The following is a 20,418-nucleotide window of genomic DNA, read 5'->3' as shown; positions in this document are numbered from 1 at the left end:
CGTGCTGCTGTCCAAGAAGAACAAGCACCCCAGCAAGGTTTACACCTAAGCGCAGCGGGGGGAATGACAGAAAAAATCCAATAGCAGCCATTATGCACCTTTATTTTAAGAGTTGCAGGTGAGCTTTTAACTGGTATCAGCAAGTTAGAATTTTAGGCCCTATGCTGATCAGTGTAGTCAATGCACAATAGCACTGGCTGCGCGCAAAAATAATTTAAAATAAATGGCAATACTAAGTTGCTGTGCTGTTTGCATTATATTGAACTGATGCAAGGTAATTGTGCAACACTATTCCTATCCCTGTTTTCGTGAGTTATCCAATTTAGCCCCTGATATGCTTGGTGTCTATTTGATGGCTTTAAGTCAGAAATACCATAGATTAAAATAATAATAATCTTTACTGTCACAAGTAGGCTTACGGTAACACTGCAATTAAGTTACTGTGAAAAGCTCCTAGTCGCCACATTCCAGCGCCTGTTCTAGTACACGGAGAGAGAATTTGGAATGTCCAAATTACCAAACAGCACGTCTTTCGGGACTTGTGGGAGGAAACCGGAACACCCGGAGCAAACCCACGCAGTGATGGGGAGAACGTGCAGGCTCTGCACAGCCAGTGACCCAAACCGGGAATCGAACCTTGGACCCTGGCGCTGTGAAGCACCAGTGCTAACCACTATTTAGCCCATGATAATGTTCTCTTTTAATATTAGCAACCAAAGACACAATGCAGACAACATAAAATATGGTAAGCACTGATATCATAGAATCATAGAATTTACAACACAGAAGGAGGCCATGCGGCCCATCGAGTCTGCACCGGCCCTTGGAAAGCGTACCCCACTTAAGCCCACACCTCCACCCCATCCCCGCAACCCCACCCAATCCTTTTGGACACGGGCAATTTAGCATAGCCAATCCACCTAACCTGCACATCTTTGGACTGTGGGAGGAAACTGGAGCACCCAGAGGAAACCCATGCAGACATGGGTAGGATGTGCATACTCCACACAGACAGTGACCCAAGCCGGGAATCAAACCTAAGACCCTGGAACTGAAGCAACAGTGCTAACCAATGTGCTACCGTTCTGCTGTTGACTTTGTAACGAAAATAGGAAAGATCAGGTAGCTGTTGGATGAAGACTGCATCGTCACTGTCTTGAACATCTTTTAGTTCTTCCAGATGATCATGAGTTACATGTCATTTGAACAGTAAAATATTTTACATGCCCCGTACATGATGCACCATTAAGTGAACTCTATCGAATGAGCACTTTTCTGTAGAATTCATTTGCCAGCTGCTTTTATCATAAGTGCAAATTCAGTCAATGACTAATGAAACCCTGGATCACAAAAGACATGTCATAATTTGATTCTGTTGCATTAGTAGAGGTTATGCTGAGCCAAACATTTTTGACTAACTCCAGTTTCATGCAATTTGTTCGTACAGTGAGAGAGAACCTTTGGCTTAATGGTAGCTTTCCCACCTCTGAATCAGACAGCGAAGGATTTGTGTTGACAGCCATTGGAGACTAGAACATTGTCTCTATGTACAGGAGTAATATTGTGCAGGGTACTTCTGTCTGGTCAAAGCAGCCACGAGGTCAGTGGCACTATTTCTGCCCCTCAGTTGGAAGGATTGGGTTCAGGCACACTTCAGATAGCCTTGACAACTGGAGATCAGAGTCAGCTCTGGACATTGGCTTAATATTGTGTCTGATGAATGTGGGTGGCTCTTGTCAGATTTCCTCTTCTCTCTCACACCATTTAAAAGTAGGTGAGGTTGACAGTTCATGCAAGATAAAATAACAGCCATGAGGAAGACGGTGGGAAACCATCTCAACTGTTCTTTTCTCTCAAGAGACCTGAATGAGATTTGAATTAGGACCTGTCCTCGGGTCTAGCATAACAGACGGATGGACCTCATACAGCTAATATGTCATCCAGTGAAGGGCAAACAATCCCAAGGATATTGAGGCTCCAAGAGCCTGTCGACTTGTCTAGTCATTTACTTTTGTAGATAATAATACAGAAGTTGTCACTTGAGATACCATCTGCTTCTGGTTGATAATGCATATATATATATATAATTTTCAATTCAACTTATTAACTGAATCTGTTCTACTTTTCCTTCACTGAAGAAAAATCATGGATTCAGGGGAATTGGATTTCTATCAGCATGGTAAAGTGTGTTCCAATACCTGCCGTAGTACAAAAATTGATCTTTCCAGTGCCAGATCATCTTTGAGCAGCCAGCAGTCAACAGAGTACATCCCAGTGACTCCTGCAATAGCTGATGGTAACACATTTTCTTTATTAAAATTAACGCAACTTCTGTTTGCTGAAAATCAAATTGAAATAAGAGATGATTTCTGCTTAGGATAGCTGGGTATTTGTTTGGCTCAGTTGGTTGCACTCTCATCTCTGAATCAAAAATGTGTTCTAAGTGCCACTCCAGGAGTGAAGAACATAATCTTGGCTGACACTTATTAAAGATGCTGTCTTTAAAAAAAATATTTTTTTATTCAAATTTTTTACATATTTTCAACAAACCCCACCCCACTGACAGAAATAAGAAAAAACAAAGAACACATAAATAAACATCTTATAGCTATGTCACGTATTTCCCCAATACACAAGCCCCCCATTAAACGATAATAAACACAGTAGTAAACACAAAGTATTCCCCTCCCCCGGGTTGCTGCTGCTGCTGCCCACCTCCTAACGCTCCGCTAGAAAGTCTAGGAACGGTTGCCACCGCCTGAAGAACCCTTGCACAGAACCTCTTAAGGCAAATTTTACCCTCTCCAATTTAATGAACCCTGCCATGTCGCTGATCCAGGCTTCCACGCTTGGGGGCCTCGCATCCTTCCACTGTAGCAGAATCCTCCGCCGGGCTACCAGGGACGCAAAGGCCAGAATACCGGCCTCTTTCGCCTCCTGCACTCCCGGCTCGTCCGATACCCCAAATAGTGCGAGCCCCAACTTGGCTTAACCCAGGTGTTTACCCCTTAGACACCGTCCTCGCAACGCCCCTCCAGAACCCATCCAGCGCTGGGCACGCCCAGAACATGTGGGCATGGTTTGCTGGGCTCCCCGAACACCTCACACACCTGTCCTCCACTCCAAAAAACCGACTCAGCCTTGCCCCAGTCATGTGAGCCCTGTGCAGAACCTTAAATTGTATCAGGCTAAGCCTGGCGCAAGAGGAGGAAGAATTTGCCCTACCCAAGCCGTCCGCCCACGTACCCTCGTCTATCTCCTCCCCCAGCTCCTCCTCCCATTTACCTTTCAGCTCCTCCACCAAGGCCTCCTCCTGCATCTCCTGGTAGATCGCCGAGACCTTGCCTTCTCCAACCCACCCCCCCGAGAGCACCCTATCCTGGATTCTACGTGCTGGTAGCAGCGGAAATTCCCTCACCTTCCGTCTTACAAACGTCCTTACCTGCATGTACCTGAAGGCATTTCCATGGGGGAGCCCAAATTTTAACTCCACACCCCAAAATCTCCCCCACACCTCGCAAACGTCCCATCTATAAACAGGTCCCTCATCCTTCTAATACCTGCCCTGTGCCAGCTCAGGAACCCCCCATCCATTCTCCCCGGGACAAACCAATGGTTCTCTCGGATCGGGGACCACACCGAAGTCTCTGCCTCCCCGCTGTGGCGTCTTCACTACCCCCACATTTTGAGGGTCACCACCACCACTGGACTCGTGATGTACCTTGTCGGCGGGAGCGGCAGCGATGCCGTCACCAGCGCTCTCATGCTCGTGCCCACACAGGACGCCACCTCCAGCCTCTTCCACGCCGCCCCCTCCCCCCTCATTACCCACTTGCATATCATCGGCACATTGGCAGCCCAGTAGTACCCACACAGATTAGGCAACGCTAGCCCTCATCTGTCCCTGCTCCGTTCCAGAAACACCTTTCTCACCCTTGGGGTCTTTTTCGCCCATACAAACCCGCTCCTGCTTACCCGCTTAAAAAAGGCCTTGGGGATCAGGATGGGGAGGCACTGGAATATAAAAAGGAACCTCGGGAGCACCATCATCTTCACCGACTGTACCTTACCCGCCAAAGAGAGTGGCAGCATATCCCACCTTTTAAACTACTCCTCCATCTGCTCCACCAGCCTCGTCAAGTTGAGCTTGTGTAGGGCCCCCCAGCTCCTGGCCACCTGGATCCCTGGGTACCGAAAACTCCGTTCCGCCCTCTTCAGTGGAAGCTCGTCTATCCCGCTTCCCTGGTCCCCTGGGTGTATCACAAATAGCTCACTCTTCCCCATGTTGAGCTTATACCCGGAAAGGTCGGGTACAGCCGAATGTATTCCGACCTCCTCCACACTCGCCACCGGGGCTTCGTACAGTAACCTAACCCAACTAACGAACCTCTCCCCGAACCTCCTCAACGCTTCCCACAGGTACCCCCACTCCACCCTATCGAAGGCCTTCTCTGCATCCATAGCCGGCACTATCTCCGCTTCCCCCTCCACTGCTGGCATCATGATTACATTTAGGAGCCTCTGCACATTGGTGTTTAGCTGCCATCCCTTCACGAAACCCGTCTGGTCCTCGTGGATCACCCCCGGAACACAGTCCTCAATTCTGGTAGCCAACACCTTCGCTAACAGCTTTGCATCAACGTTGAGGAGCGAGATTGGCCTATACGACCCACACTGTAAAGGGTCCTTGTCCCGCTTCAAGATCAGCGAGATCAGCGCCCTGGACATCGTCGGGGGTAGGGCCTTACCCACCCTCGCCTCATTGAAAGTCCTCACTAGTAGTGGGCCCAACAGGTCCATATACTTCCTGTAAAATTCCACCGGGAACCTATCTGGCCCCAGTGTCTTCCCCGCCTACATACTCCCCAACCCCTTAGTCAGCTCCTCCAGCCCTACCAGTGCCCCAAGCCCCGCCACCTGCCTCTCCTCTACCCTCGGGAACCTCAGCCGGTCCAGAAAAGACGCATCCCCCCCTCCTCCGTCGGGGGCTCAGACCTATACAGCCCCTCATAGAAGTCTCTAAATACCCCATTTATTCCCACCGCACTCCGCTCCGTGTTCCCCCCTTTATCCCTAACTCCCCCAATCTCCCTCGCCGCCTCCCGCTTCCAAAGCTGGTTTGCCAGCATCCGGCTAGCCTTCTCCCCGTATTCATACACCGCCCCCTGCGCCTTCCTCCACTGCACCTCCGCCTTCTTGGTAGTCAACAGGTCGAACTCGGACTGGAGGCTTCGTCGCTCCTTGAGTAGTCCCTCCTCTGAAACCTCTACATACCTCCTATCTACCCTTAAAATCTCCCCCACCAATCTCTCCCTCTCTCTCCTCTCCTTCCCCTCCTTGTGGGCCCTAGTGGAGATTAGCTCTCCCCTAATTACCGCCTTCAGCGCCTCCCAGACCACCCCTACCTGCACCTCCCCATTATCGTTCACCTCTAGGTATCTTTCAATGCACCCCCGGATCCGCCCGCTCACCTCCTCATCCGCCAGCAAACCCACATCCAGGCGCCACAGCGGGCGCTGGTCCCTCTCCTCCCCTAGCTCGAGCTCCACCCAGTGTGGGGCATGGTCTGAGATGGCTATGGCCGAATACTCCGCGTCCTCCACCCTCGGGATCAGCGCCCTGCTCAAAACGAAGAAGTCAATCCGGGAGTAGGCTTTATGGACGTGGGAAAAGAAAGAGAATTCCCTGGCCCCCGGCCTAACAAACCTCCATGGGTCCACTCCTCCCAACTGGTCCATAAACCCCTCAACACCTTGGCAGTCGCCGGCCTCTTACCTGTCCTGGCTCTAGAGCGGTCCAATGCTTAATCAAATACCGTATTAAAGACCCCCCCCCACCCCATTATCAAGCTCCCTGCCTCCAGGTCCGGAATCCGGACCAATATGCGCTGCATAAATCCGGCATTGTCCCAATTCGGGGCATACACATTCACCAAGACCACCCACACCCCCTGCAGCATACCGCCCACCATCACGTACCTACCTCCATTGTCTGCCACGATGCTCAGTGCCTCAAACGACACCCGCTGCCCCACCAAAATCGCCACCCCTCGATTCTTTGCGTCCAACCCCGAGTGGAAAACCTTGCCTACCCAACCCTTTCTCAGCCTAACCTGGTCTACTACCCTCAAATGCGTCTCCTGGAGCATGACCACATCTGCCTTCAGTCCCTTCAGGTGCGCGAACACACCGGCTCTCTTGACCGGCCCGTTCAGGCCTCTCACATTCCAAGTTATCAGCTGGATCAGGGGATTGCCCGCACCCCCCCCCCCCCCCCCCCACCCCCCCCGTGCCGATTAGCCATCTCCCTTTCTAGGCCAGCCGCGTACCCGCGCCTCCCGCACTCTTCGTTCCCGCCAGCGGCAGACCCCCGTCCCGACTCTCTCTTCAGGCTCCAGCTCCCCTTTGGCCAATGCAGCAGCAACCCAGTCCCCCCCCCCAGCTAGGTCCCCCCCTAGCTGTTTTGCTCCCCCCACAGCACTCCCGTAAGTCAGCTGACACCTGCTGACCCCGGCCGCTCCCGCCACTCCATTGACCCCCCCAGTGTGAGAATCTCTTCCCCCCCCTCTCCTGTCCATCAGCGGGCGCTCCTCTCCAGCACCACCCCTCCCCCCTGACCCCACCCCCTTCCTTCCCTAGCGCGGGAGAAAAACCCGCGCTTTCCACCAAGCCGGCCCCGCCCCCTCAGGTGCAGCTCCCTTTCGCACCCTGATCCCAGCTCCCCCACCTCGGGCCTCCCCTCTCCCCTCCCCCCCAATGGGGCCCCCTCTTCCAACCACCGACGTCCACACACTTACCAAACCCCCACTACAAACCATTTCACCCTACCCCACCCAGCAGCAAAAAAGAAAACAGTACCAAACAGAACAGAACATCCCCCCCAAAACCCAACAATCACATCAATCACCTCTCGACATCTCCTCACAACCGATCCTCAATCCGAGTCCTACTTTTCGGCCTGGATAAAGGTCCACGCCTCCTCCGGCGTCTCGAAGTAGTGGTGGCGGTCCTTGAAAGTGACCCACAGTCGCGCCAGCTGCAACATTCCAAATTTCACCCCCTTCTGAGGCAGTGCCGCCTTAGCCCGATTGTACCAGGCCCTCTTCTTGGCCACCTCCGCGCTCCAGTCCTGGTATATCCGGACCTCTGCATTCTCCCACCTGCTGCTCCACTCCTTCTTTGCCCACCTTAGGACACACTCCCTGTCCACGAAGCGGTGGAACCGCACCAGCACCGCCCGCGGCGACTCGTTGGGCTTGGGCCTCCTCCAGTTCCAGGGGCCCAGGGAAGACCCGCGCCCATCAACGTATTCAGCTTCGTGACCACGTATGCTCCAACATCCGACCCCTCCACTCCCTCTGGGAAATCCAGAATCCTCAGGTTCTTCCTCCTTGACCGGTTCTCCATGTCCTCAAACTTCTCCTGCCATTTCTTATGCATCGCCTCGTGCGCCTCTACCTTCACCGCCAGGCCCAAGATCTTGTCCTCGTTCTCCGAGGCCTTTTGCCACACCTCCCGGATCGCCGCCCCTTGGGTCTTCTGGGTCTCGAGCAGCTTGTCTATCGAAGCCTTCATCGGCTCCAACAGCTCTGCCTTCAATTCCGTGAAGCAGCGCTGGAGAAACTCCTGCTGTTCCTGCGACCACTGCGTCCACGCTACCTGGTCTTCACCCGCCGCCATCTTGATTTTCCTCCCTCGCACTTTTCGCTGCTCCAAAACTACTTTTTTCACCGCTCCACTCCTGGTCCAATCCATATAGTGCTGGGGAAATGTTACTACCACCTTCCCACACTGGGAACCGTCGAACAAATGCCGCTGGGGGCCCTAAAAAGAGCCCAAAAGTCAGTTTCTGTCGGGAGCTGCCGAACGCGCGACTTAGCTCCGCATAGCCACAACCGGAAGTCTCAGATGCTGTCTTTTATGATGAGACATTCACTTAAGGCCCAGTATGATTGTTCAGGTGGATGTATGTGATTTGATGACACTATTTGAAGAAGAGAAGGGAATTCTTCCAGTATGCTGGCCAACATTCTTTACGCAGATACCAGCACTGACAATGCTGGAATAACTGGTTACGTTTTTTGCGATCTTGGTTTTGTACATGTAGGCTTTAAAACAACAGGAGCAACAAGCAAAGATAATTAATTGGGTGTGAAATACTTTGAAATGTCTTGAAAGCATGGTAAGGTGATAAATTAATCCAGTTCTTTTATTTCAATTTTTTGCACCAAATGTTAAACTTTATTTTCTGTTTTTAATTCCAATTTCCAACACTATTTTGCTTTTGCTTTTGTTATAAGTATTTAGCAGTCAGTGGCGAAATAAGGGTGTTTGCCACTGACTTTGAAGAAAACTGGCCAGAAAGATTTAGCAATCTATGGCGAAGACTTTCCTTTCTTGATGGCAGTTTAAATCTGGCACCAAGCGAAAAGGATCTTCAGGCATCCAGCAGATTGATGAGAGCAAACAGGGTAAACAGCCAATCATGTTGAAGTAGTCTCACGCACAGCAAACAAGAACACTGTTATCATTACTTTTAATTTAAATTTTCAGAGCAAAATAAATAATTTTGATTAGTTTAAGATGGAAGCTGAAATATTATTATTAAAACATTTAAAATAATTATTTTAAAAATCTGTGGGTTTTGTTTATTGTGGAGAAATTTGATCTTCCGCATGTATAATATTAGCTTTACAGGGTCAGTGGTGGTGCTTGGCAGTAGTTAGAAAGATTGCATGGCATTTAAAAACTCAGTTCCCCCCTCATTCAACAAAATGTATCTTTAATCAAAGTTTTATGCAGGAAGGCTGCGTAAAAGAATTCACTGCTTAAGGATTGCACTCTGGGTGAGGTCCACAATAGTTCATCTTCTGGGAGATCATAGCATTGCTGAAAGCAACTTCAGGATTTCTGTGATATTCTGCTCACATCTGAACTCTCAAAGTTGTTTGTTTTGGTTAGTAATGATGGCAAGCACGGAGTTTTGCTGTCATTACCACCACAAAATCTGGGCCTTTACTCTTTTTATGATTCATTGTGGTTAAATGTTGGTTTAGAAAATGACGAGTGGTGTATTGATAGGAATGTGTATGAAAGATGTAGAAGAAAAAAAATAGAAATATGTTCAATACCAAATATTGTTAAGCCTCATGTGAACCATGACAGCATAACAAATACTGCTGTCTATCAGCACATCAAACTATTGGAATTAATGTGGAGTATATTTACGTTTTCTTTGGACGATAAAGGTTGCTTCTTGTAAATCTTTCAGTTTAATTTCAGATTTTTTAAAAAGCAGGTTCTTTTCTTATGAGAAACTTTCAAATAGATTATTTAACAGTCATCATAAATTCTCTGACTGCCTTTCCATTTTAATGTCTACATACAGGACATAGTTTGGTTCTAGTTTAATAGAATTCATCTTTGGTTCTCATGAAACTCTTTCGAGCCACTTGTCTCCACTGAAAACAAAACTTAACAGTTTGGTGCGGGGGTGAGGGCGGGGAGAGCAGGAGGGGAAGTGATAGTTTGTCTTTGTAGATGGCTGGCATTAAACTGGGCACATGCCAAAGCCATCATAAGAAGTAGAGAAGATTGAAACGGAAATCTATAACAATACGTTTATAATACAACAAAATAGCAGCATTGATTAGATGACCTTCTCTGAAGGTGAAGCCAATATTGAGATGTTAAAAAGTAAAGTTTAGTAAGTACATACGCCAAACATTGAAAACATCCACTCGAAGGCTACTTTAGGTATTGCCCCTGTTATGGTTACTTCAAGCTGGATTTTGTTATGGCGCCTAATACAGAAACAAAAAGAGATGACCAGTTTGAATATTACAAAAGGTAAATTTTATATCTGGTTACTTTTCATAGTAACAAATGAATGTTAGGCAATTAAGGTTAACTTAACTTCCTTATTCAGAATCTGTAGTTTGTGGGTTCATTATATACAATAGACAAAGGGGTTTATTCTACTAAACGTTTCCTTCAGAAAAATATATTTTATATTTAGAATGATATAGTGATGTAAGAATGCTTAGGGGATAAAATATTAACATGACTTAGATTAATAAGTGATAATCCATTAATTATTTATCCATATAGATTATTGCACATTTAATGAATTAGCTTCTTAGTAAAAATGGAGAACCGGGTATTCAAAAACGATAGACTTCTTTTATGTACAATGTTGAATGAGTGAATACAATTTAGTGGGTCCACCATCTCCTTCCCTAATTTCCCAAATTCATGATCTTTTAAATTTCTGCTAAAGTTCTGAAGAGTATGAAACTAGACAGTTAGCCTCACATCTGTCATTGGGAAATTGCTAGACTCCCATCATTACGGACGCTACAGCAGGATACCTAGAAAATCATAATTTGATCAGGCAGACTCAACATGGATTTGTGAAAGGGAGATTGTGTTTAGGTGACAAACAAGAGGGATAAAGGGGACTGCTAGGAGGCATTTGATAAGATGCCATATTAAAGATTACTGCACAAGATAAGATTACATGGTGTAGGAGGTAACGTATTAGTATAGATAAAGGTCGGAATCTTTCAATATTTTTTCCGAGTGTCGGTTTCAACGAGACAATCGGTATGTAGTTTTCCAGTTGCACAACTGAGTTTTTTCTGCAAATCTTCTGGCACTCTGTGCACAGAGAATCTGGAGGCATGGGGCGTGATCTTGCCAAAAGGAAACAAAGTCCCCTAACGAGCGGGTTTATCCATACGTTTCTCAGCACTCGCAGTCCGAGAAACACATGACTATTCAACACGACTTGTGTTGAATAAGGGGCCTGTACAAGGAACGCTCGGCCGAGGCTGCACATCGCCACGCTTTTTACAATAGGGAGCGCCGCTCGTCGAAACTGCCCATTGTAGCGAGAGATAAATGGCGTCCCGACCTCCGAGGCCCACAAAAGAACCTCCCCCCCAGCACAAATGCAATAGGGGAGGGTCCAATGGGAGGCTTACTGCCTCGCTCTAATATGCAGATTTGCTAAAAAGTGATCCCGGCCATTGTGCACGGGATTCGCCTCGCAACGTCTCGCGAGATTGTGTTGAACCTTGCAAGGCGTTGCGAGCCAGGTAGTTCCTGGGAGCAGGGTCTCCCAGCTTTCAACAGCCACGCTGCGCCACGGCGAGCTTCTTTTCCGATGTAGCGTGGATGTCCTTCTCCACCCGGGCTACATTAACTATGTGCCGTTGGCGGGTTCCCCTCGACAATTGCCGTTTTGCAAAAACTGTTTGAAACCTTGCCTATGTGATGGACCTTGCCTTATCTGCAAGGAACATATGGCAGAGAAGCCTTTAAATATATTTAAATTTATTTAAATGAGGTTCCTGCCTGGGTGGGAACTTTGAGGGACGGGGAAAATCAGAATACGAGAACTGCTGCTGGGAATCATGGGCGAAATTCTCCCCCAACGGCGCAATGTCCGCCGACTGGCGCCAAAAACGGCGCCAATCAGACGGGCATCGCGCCGTTCCAAAGGTGCGGAATGCTCCACACCTTTGGGGGCCGAGCCCCGACATTGAGGGGCTAGGCCGGTGCCGGAGGGATTTCCGCCCGTCAGCTGGCGGAAATGACGTTTGTTGCCCCGCCAGCTGGCGCGGAAATGCGGCACATGCGCGGGAGCGTCAGCGACCGCCGACAGATTCCCGCGCATGCGCAGTGGGGAGAGTCTCTTCCGCCTCCGCCATGGTGGAGGCCGTGGCGGAGGCGGAAGGGAAAGAGTGCCCCCACGGCACAGGCCCGCCGGCGGATTGGTGGGCCCCGATCGCGGGCCAGGCCACCGTTGGGGCACCCCCCGGGGTCAGATCGCCCCGCGCCCCCCCCAGGACCACGGAGCCCGCCCACGCCGCCTGGTCCCGCCGGTAAATACTAGCTTTGATTTACGCCGGCGGGACAGGCAATTTCTGGGCGGGACTTCGGCCCATCTGGGCCGGAGAATTGAGCGGGGGGTCCCGCCAACCGGCGTGGCCCGATTCCCGCCCCCGCCCAATCTCCGGTACCGGAAACTTCGGCGGGGGCGGGATTCACGGCGGCCAACGGCCATTCTCCGACCCGGCCGGGGGTCATTTTTGCCGATTTTGCCATTTTTGCCGACAGCTAACTTGGGCTCAAAATCACCCCCAAAGGATTAATTTAGCTAACAGAAAGCAGTGCGTAGGGATAAATGGGTCTTTTTTTGTTGGCAAGAGGTAACAAGTGGCGTGCCACAGGGATCAGTGCTGGAGCCCCAACTAGTTACAATCTACAGGTGGGATTCAACCAAAATGCGATCTTCCCAAAAGGGAACAAAGTCCCCGAGTGAGCGCGTTTAGCCGCGTGTTTCCCGGCACTCACTGTGCCGAGAAACACGTGGCTATTCAACACTACTCACTTTGAATAGGTGGCCCAAACGGGGAACCCGAGGCCGCACATAGCCCCGTTTTTTACAAGGGGAGCTCTGCTCGCCGGAACTCCCCCTTGTTGCAAAAGATCGGGACGCCATTTCCCGACCTCCGACGCCCACAAAAAAATCCCCGACATCCCCCCCCAGCCCGAACGCAACATGGGAACCAACGGGTCCTATAGATGTAGTAAAACTTCCCTACTTTTATATTCCATTCTTCTTGCAATAAATGGCAACATTCCAGGTGCTCCGGTTTCTTCCCACAGTCCAAAGATGTCCAGGTTAGGTGGATTGGCCATGCTAAATTGCCAAGGAAATCCATGAGAGTTGATTTTCTTGAAATATGAGATCCCGAGGCAATTTGATAGGGTAAATACCGGGCGGATGTTTCTGCTGGTGGTCGAGACTAGAACCAGTGGACTCAGTTTGAGACTAAGCAGTCTACTGTTTAAGATGAAGATGACATTTGTTTCTCTCAAAGGGCTAGTAGTATATGGAATTCTCTTCCTCAGAAAGCACTGAAGGCTGGATCATTGAAGTCAGAGTTAGACAGACAAAGGAGTCCAGGATTATGGAGGGAAAGAAAGCAAAGTAGAGTTAAGACCACAACCAGATCAGCCATGATCTTACTGAATAGTGCAGCAGCTTGAATGGCCGAATAGCCTATTCCTGCTCCTAAGTCCTATGTTCCAATGAATAAAAGTATGGTTCTTGCTGCCCAGTATACATGAGGGTTGATATTCGCCACCACCCACCATGAGAGGCAGGAGTGGGTTGGAGATTGAAAGTAAAAATTGTGAAGTGTGATACCATATATGAGCCTGTCGCCATTGTTCCAGAATTGGATTGTGTGGTACATCTGTCTCGCAGTTGAAAGACGGAACACTTCATTATAATATTTAAACCAAGCTTCCACAGTGTGTTTGGGGATCTGATTTGAATTCACTGATGATTGCGTGGGTTCTTCAAGGTTCAGGAAACCTAGCGGGTAAATGGAGATGGGAGCTGCCGAATCAAGTGGGTTTGTGGTTTTTATAGTACGGCTCGTGAGCCAGGAAACCTCTCAGAAAACCTGCTGCTGATCGACATGTATCTCACTGCGAGATGCCGATATTTTATTTTCTCCCGTCCTTTTTCGCACACCCCTGCCCCCCGACTGCCATCCGTCCACGGTATCTTCCTTCCATTCCAATTGCCAGTCCAACCCTTCTTTCTGCCACACCACCTTCTCCAAATTGCTGGGAACAGTCATCAAGAGGTTGCAGCTGTGGACCTCTGACGTTAGCTATCCTGCCTGGCAGATGACCAACCTATGAATCTGGCTGGCTGCATTTCAAGAAATTATCTGTAAAATAAAAAGATAATGAAGACCTGCCATTAAATTTTACAAAATCGCCACATCTCTCGGATTTCCAGTTCTCCCCCACCCATCAGCGCAGTGTCACATTCCCTCCTCGTTTCCTCATAAATATAGAGGCTAGCCTGCACCTGTAAAATGTTAAAAGAGGGTTAGATGAGGTTCATCATTTCTCTAAATTTGTGGGAGTACTGAAGAGTTGGTGCAGAAAGCATTCCTATACTCACATTCTGTACATAACTTAAAATGTCGGGCAGCTGTCATTGCACAGCTTATTGATTCTTGACATTCCCCTTCGTAACCCCCAGGAACAGGATTTCAGACCATGTGGATCAATCTACTATAGAAAATGATCCAGTACTAAAAAGAAAGCATAATGCGCATTGAGGGTCAACCAGGATGGGTTGTCAGGGCCAAGTCTCCATTCCTGGCTTACTGCCATCAATGATTACCACACCCAAAACACACATAGAGATTAGAAGCAGGAGGTGGCCATTCGACCTTTCGAGCCTGCTCCGCCATTCATTTTGATCATGGCTGATCATCAAGTTCAATACCCTGATCCCGCCTTCCCCCCCCCCATTTCTCATGTACAGAACAGCAGGATGTCTCTCAATCAGGAAGGCAGGCACAAGGATGCTGTAAACAGGCGAAAGGATCAACTGAAGAGTGGCTTATTTTTCCCAACTATTCAAGGAAAAAACTAAATATATGTAAAAACTGTCAGCCACAGTTAATATCTTGCACCAAACTATCTAGTATACAATGCTTAAAAATGTTTAAGTTATGTGCTATATTTGGAATGGCAGTAATGCTGAGGAGAAACAAAAAGAGAACGATATTAGGAACATCTACAACTGAGATGTATTTTATTAAAGGGTACAAGAGAATTTTTCTGAATGATTCAATGACTAATACATTATTTATTTTTCAGAAGAATACCTCAGTACCTAATTCATGACTGATTCCTGACTTTTTCAGTTAATGGCTCACCTGCTACATCTAGAATTGAGAGTTGCGAAGACAATTCTGAATGGATTGCAACAATATCAGGTACTGAAGTTTAGAAATTCTTCGAAATTGCAGTGAAATGTACCTAGGTATTCTAAGCATTTATACAAAGGCCATTGGCACAGAATTGGAACATTTAGGCCTAAGTGTAATCTAGATATGGTTCTTATCAGGCTTTCCTACTGCTAAAATTGTAAATTCAAGCAAGTTTCCAATGAAGGTGCTGTTATAGCACAGATGATATGTTCTCCAAATGTGTTTTTACGCTGTGGTTAAACATTACCACAAATGGCTACCAAAGCTGAGTCAATTGCTTGGAAATAGCTAAACACTTGAAGCAAAATTGGCTGATGCAAGGTTGTGGGATTAGAGTCAGTAGGGGAACTAGCACAGGCACAATAATCAGAATTGTTGCTTTCTGTTATCAGAATACTGTATTTGATTTTGAATGAAGTGGTTTGGCTCTCAAATTTTTTATTCATACTCTTATTCATTTTGTTTTCTTTGTGAAATGAAGAGGATACGTTCTCATTTTGGCGTGGATTAAAAGAAGCAGGTTTACTGGAAGAGGTCATACTGGAGTTTCAGCAGGAGATGCAAGGTACACTGAAAGGGCTTCAACAAAGACTGCATCAGCCTCCTCTTCAAGTTGGAGGTGAGTGCATCATACCTTTTCAAACATGTTATTCAAAAACTTAAAAGAAGAAAATTAATATGACAATTCTATGAGCACAATTTAGTTTCTTTTAAAATGTGAGGAAGATGACAGTTCACACTGTAGGAATGCATTTAGTGAGATATAAATTAAAACATTACTTCACAGGTCAGATTTTCACAGAGGACTATTAGGCAGGAAGATCGCATTTGGGATTTTGCTAGCTTTTCCAACCACAATCTTTCTCGGCTGATTATTTCTGTGAACAACACCCAGATGCAGGAATAGGTAAATCTTCCCCCACAATCAGGCTAGAAAAAGGACATTTTCTTTTTTAATGCCTTTTCTCATCTAAAATTAAGCTTTTCACAATAGGCAATATTCCCAAATTTGCTTCCACTGATTGAGTGGAAGTAGTATGAAAAGTAGTCTAATGGCAGGGAGAGACATACACAAACCAGATTTGGGTGGGAGAGTGTGGGGAGAAAAAGGCAGATATTATTGGGAACTAAGAAAGGAAAGGAAGTAAATCTACAATTTAATGTATATACTAACTAACAGAAGCATGATGCCAAAAAGGGAGAGTGTGGCAATAGGGAACTATGATATGGTAGGAAAATCCAAAACATGAGTGACTTTAGAGGATTGCAATAAATACACAGATCATTGGGAAGAGAACAATGCACAGGAGCAAAAGCAGTGTCATCTTATATGTCAGGAATACCCGAGAGGTTTAAGAGGTTAGTTGTGTTGGAGGTAATAAATTATTCAATCAACCACTCAGATTAGACATTCTTAATCTGTCTTTTGGGGTAAACTATAGAGTTGGTGAGAATAGCTTGCTCTCTGGACGAGATAAGAATGTGCAAAAGCAGGAACATTTATTCATGGGTAAATTCATAGAATTCCTGCAGTGCAGATCTTGAATTATGGAAGGAAACCCAAGACCGGAATTGAAATCGGGTCCCTGGCACTGTGAAAAAGCACTGCTAGCCACTGTGCCACCCCATCAACTAAATATCAATTGGGAATACCTAAATAGCTTTGATTTGGTAAACATAGCACATGGTTACTTCGTACCTCATAGCAACAGGGAAACTACAAGAAGCAGTGCAAATTTTGGTTTGATAATATCAACTAAGCCAGAAAACATACAGGAAATGGAAGTCGCGGCACCCTTGAGTGATGGTGACTCTAGACTGATCAAATTTTAGTATGATTTGAGTCTCAATTACAGAGAAACAGGCAACATGTATGTCATTTTAACAGGGCTAGCTTGAGACAAATTAGATAACTAGTTAACAAATTAACTTAATGGTTTTGTTCTGCAGCATTTCAGACAAACACCTCTAAAGATATAATACTGATCATGAAGAGAAAATAATTACCTTGCTTCAGCAGTCATGCATTTAACAGTAGTGACCATAAAGAAATGATCAAATTAGGAGGACCAGATTGAAAAGAAAGTGAGCATCTACAAATCCTGGAGGGAGAGGTGAGGGAGGTTCTTAGGATGAATCTAGAAACATGTAGAAAACGTTAAGAGGTGGATCAGAGGAGCAAAGACTTGGAAAAAAACACTACTTCCAGATGACAAATCAGTGAAAGGGCAGTCAGAGAAGATGAGGGCAGAATAAATAGAAGAACATAAATAGGAACAGGCGTACACCATACCGCTCATCGAGCCTGCTCTGCCATTCAATGCTGATTATGGCTGATCTTCTGGCTTAACTCCATTTTCCCACCCACTCACCATATTGCTTGGTTCAACAAAATTCTATCTATCCCAATAATGGAGCTTCCATAATCTTTGGAGTGGACATGTCTAAAGATTCACAATTCACCGAGTAAAAACATTTCTCTCGACCTTAGTCTTAAGTGATCGATCCCTAACCTGAGCCTCTGTGTTCTAAATTCCCCACCTAGGAGAAACAACTTCTCACTCCATTTCAGAAGCTTGTATGTTTCAAAGAGATCACCTCTCATTCTTCCAAACTCCAGAGACTATAGGCCCAATTTACTCTGCCTCCCATCATAGGACAACTCTCTCATTCCAGGAACCATCCAGTGAACCTTTGCTGTATTTCCTCCAAGACAAGTGCATGCTGCCTTAAATATTGAGGCGAAAACTGTGCACAGTACCAAGTGTAATCTCACTAAAACCCTGTACAATTGTAGGAATGTTTCCTTATTCTGGTGCTCCAATTCCCTTGGAATAAAGGCAAACATGCCATTTGCCTTCCCAGTTAATTGATGTGCCTGCATGTGTTCCTTGTGTAAGCACAGCCAAGTCCCTCTGAACATCAACATTTAAAAGATTTTAAAAAACATTCTGCTTTCCTATTCTTATCACCAAAAATGTGAATCCCTACATATACTCCAGCTACTACCTTATTGCCCACTCAATTAATCTTTCTACATTTATTTGCAGCTTCTTTGTATCCTCCTCACATCTTACATTCTCACCTACCTTTGTATCGTCAACAATCTTAGATTCATTACTCTCTGTCTCGTTGTCTTTGTCATTAATATAGATTGGAAATAGCTCAGGTCGCAGCGTTGATCTTTGCAGTACTAGTTGCAACCTGCCGACTTGAAATGCCCTGTTTATCTCTCCTCTTTGCTTCCTGTCCTGTAACCAACACTCTATTCATGCTGATGTATTAACCCCAACTCCATAAGTCCTTACATTGCGCATGAACCTTGTCTGTGGAACCTTATTGAATGTCTTTTAGAAATTCAAGTACACTGCATCGACTGGTTCTGCTTTATCAACCCTACCAATTGCACCCTGAAAATTTTCTGATAAATTTGTCAAACACTATCTCCTTGTCATAAAGGTATGTTGTGGTTCGATCCCATTTGGTGTTATAACTGGACAGGAAGATTCCAGAATAGAATACTGACTCAAAAGATGTAATTTTTACTTTTGATTTAGAAAATGTGGAGGAAGAGTCACAGGACCGCTAATTAGTTTTAACATCAAGGGGGAAAAAACATTTATTAAATATGAAAAGTTGGATGGTGATACAATACTCCATTACACACTCTTAGCTGCTTCACAAATATATGCAGCTGTTAAGGTTAATACTCATTACAAAGTATATTCATAGAATCCTTTTTTAAAAAAAAATGTTTTTATTCTCCATTTTCACATTTTCCTTCAAAATTTACACCCCACCCACAGACAGTAAATGGTAACAAATACAAAATCAATCCCCTTAACAATAACAACGATCCCATCCTCCCACCACCCCAAACAACGGCCCACCTGTCAATATGTGCATCCAATAAACCAAACCCTCCCACGCGGTGGAAACAAAAAACAAAGGAGAAAAAGAACAAGGAGTCCAGGACCGCCCATGGTCACCATTAACCTATAGAGTCCACTCCCCGACCCCTACACTCAATGTCATCCAACCTCTGAAAGAGTACCGTACATGATACCCAAGAGTTGTAACCCCCACCCCCCCCCACCAACTCCTCCCGTCCACTGCCTCTTGTAAAACTCCTCCCCCAACTTCGGTTCCGTCCTCCCAACTTTCCACCCCGGCTAGACCACTCGGACCCTGTTCTGCCAGGCTCCGATGGCCGCAGCCCCTCCCCCCACCTCACTCCCGATCACTGGTCGGCTTAAACCGGCCAGCGTGGAGGCCCCCTCCCGGGTCCCTATCCCCCTTGCCCGGCCCTAGGAAAGTCCAGAAATCCCCTTTTAGCACACAAACCCCGCATATCCACCTACACCCCATAGAGTCCTCATTTCGAGAGAAAGTCCCATCACTTCCCTTGTCCAAATATATACAACATTGGCTCCTTTAGCCCCTACACCCGCACGCAGTGAAACAAAAAAGAAGAAAATACAGTCCTGAGGTTACATCGGCACATGGCCATTTCTCAATTTCTCAGTTCTGCCACAGTCCTTCTGCCGTTGCAAACTCCTCCGCTGCTTCCGCATTCCAAAATAAAAGTCCTTGAGCTTGTAAGTCACCCTCAGCTTCGCTGGATATACAATGCCGCACTGCACCTTGCTAATGTACAGTGCCCTCTTCACCCGGTTGAAGGCAGCCCGCCTCCTCGCCAGCTCCACCGTAAAGTCCTGGTATACACGGATACCAGCTCCAGCCCACTGCACCATCCGCTTCTGCTTGGCCCAGCACAGGACTTTCTCCTTCGCACTGTACCTCCTGAAGCACAGAGTCACTACCCTTGGCGGCTCACTCGCCTTTGGTACAGGCCTCCACGACCGGTGAGCCCGATCCAGTTCATATCGGGAGGGATCCTCCCCCTCCCCCAATAGTTTCGCCAGCATCGTGGCAAAATATTCAGTCGGCCTCGGTCCTTCAACTCCTTCGGGCAGCCCCACAATCCTCAAATTCTGTCGCCTGGATCTGTTTTCCAGATCTTCTATTTTTCCTCGCAGATCCTTGTTAATCTCCATCACGTTCTGCATCTCCTTCCCCGTCGAGGTAAGTGGATCACCGTGCTGCAATAATGTCTCCTCCACTTCCTTCAGCGCCTCCCCTTGCTCCCGCACCTCCGCTACTGCAACGCCACCGCCGTCGTCACCGGGGCAATCGCCTCCTCCACTAACATACTCAAAACCGCCCTCATCTCCTTCCTCATTGTCTCCATGTATTTTGTACACTGCCTTTCGAATTCCGCAGCCATCACCTTAGTTATTTCTTCAGCCGTAAGCAATGCGGCCTCCCCTGGTGCTCCAGCCTCCATTTTCCTTGGTGACCCCGTGGTGACCTTTCCACTCCCCGACAGACCTTCAGCTGTTTTTCTTACGGCCGCTTTTTTGCTCACCCTCGACATTTTTCTTTACTGTGCCTCCTCTGTGCCTTCTCCCTGCTTTTGCCGCTTCCGTGGACCCTGGGACCGGGCTTAAAGCCCCGAAAATGCCATTCCCGAACGGGAGCCTTCCATTGTGCGGCTGCCTCCTGCCCGCCGTCACCGGAAGCTCTATTCATAGAATCCCTACAGT

The 20,418-nt window shown here is 47.1% G+C and overlaps 1 protein-coding gene across 2 annotated transcripts in view; it reads left to right on the top strand.

Annotated features, from left to right (window-relative positions):
* gmeb2 (glucocorticoid modulatory element binding protein 2) overlaps window positions 1–20,418 on the top strand; it is a 119,314-nt gene that overhangs the window by 66,320 nt on the left and 32,576 nt on the right. For both annotated transcript variants that reach the window (XM_072514777.1, XM_072514776.1), the window contains exons 6-8: window positions 2,139–2,296; window positions 14,747–14,818; window positions 15,294–15,431. In XM_072514777.1, coding sequence (XP_072370878.1) covers window positions 2,139–2,296; window positions 14,747–14,818; window positions 15,294–15,431 — 368 coding nt within the window. The remainder of the gene's footprint in view (window positions 1–2,138; window positions 2,297–14,746; window positions 14,819–15,293; window positions 15,432–20,418) is intronic.

Source organism: Scyliorhinus torazame, chromosome 8 (assembly GCF_047496885.1).
Source record: "Scyliorhinus torazame isolate Kashiwa2021f chromosome 8, sScyTor2.1, whole genome shotgun sequence".
Lineage (NCBI taxonomy): Eukaryota > Metazoa > Chordata > Chondrichthyes > Carcharhiniformes > Scyliorhinidae > Scyliorhinus > Scyliorhinus torazame.
The sequence above is the reverse complement of the archived record's forward strand: the minus strand, read 5'-3'. Positions and strand labels throughout refer to the sequence as shown.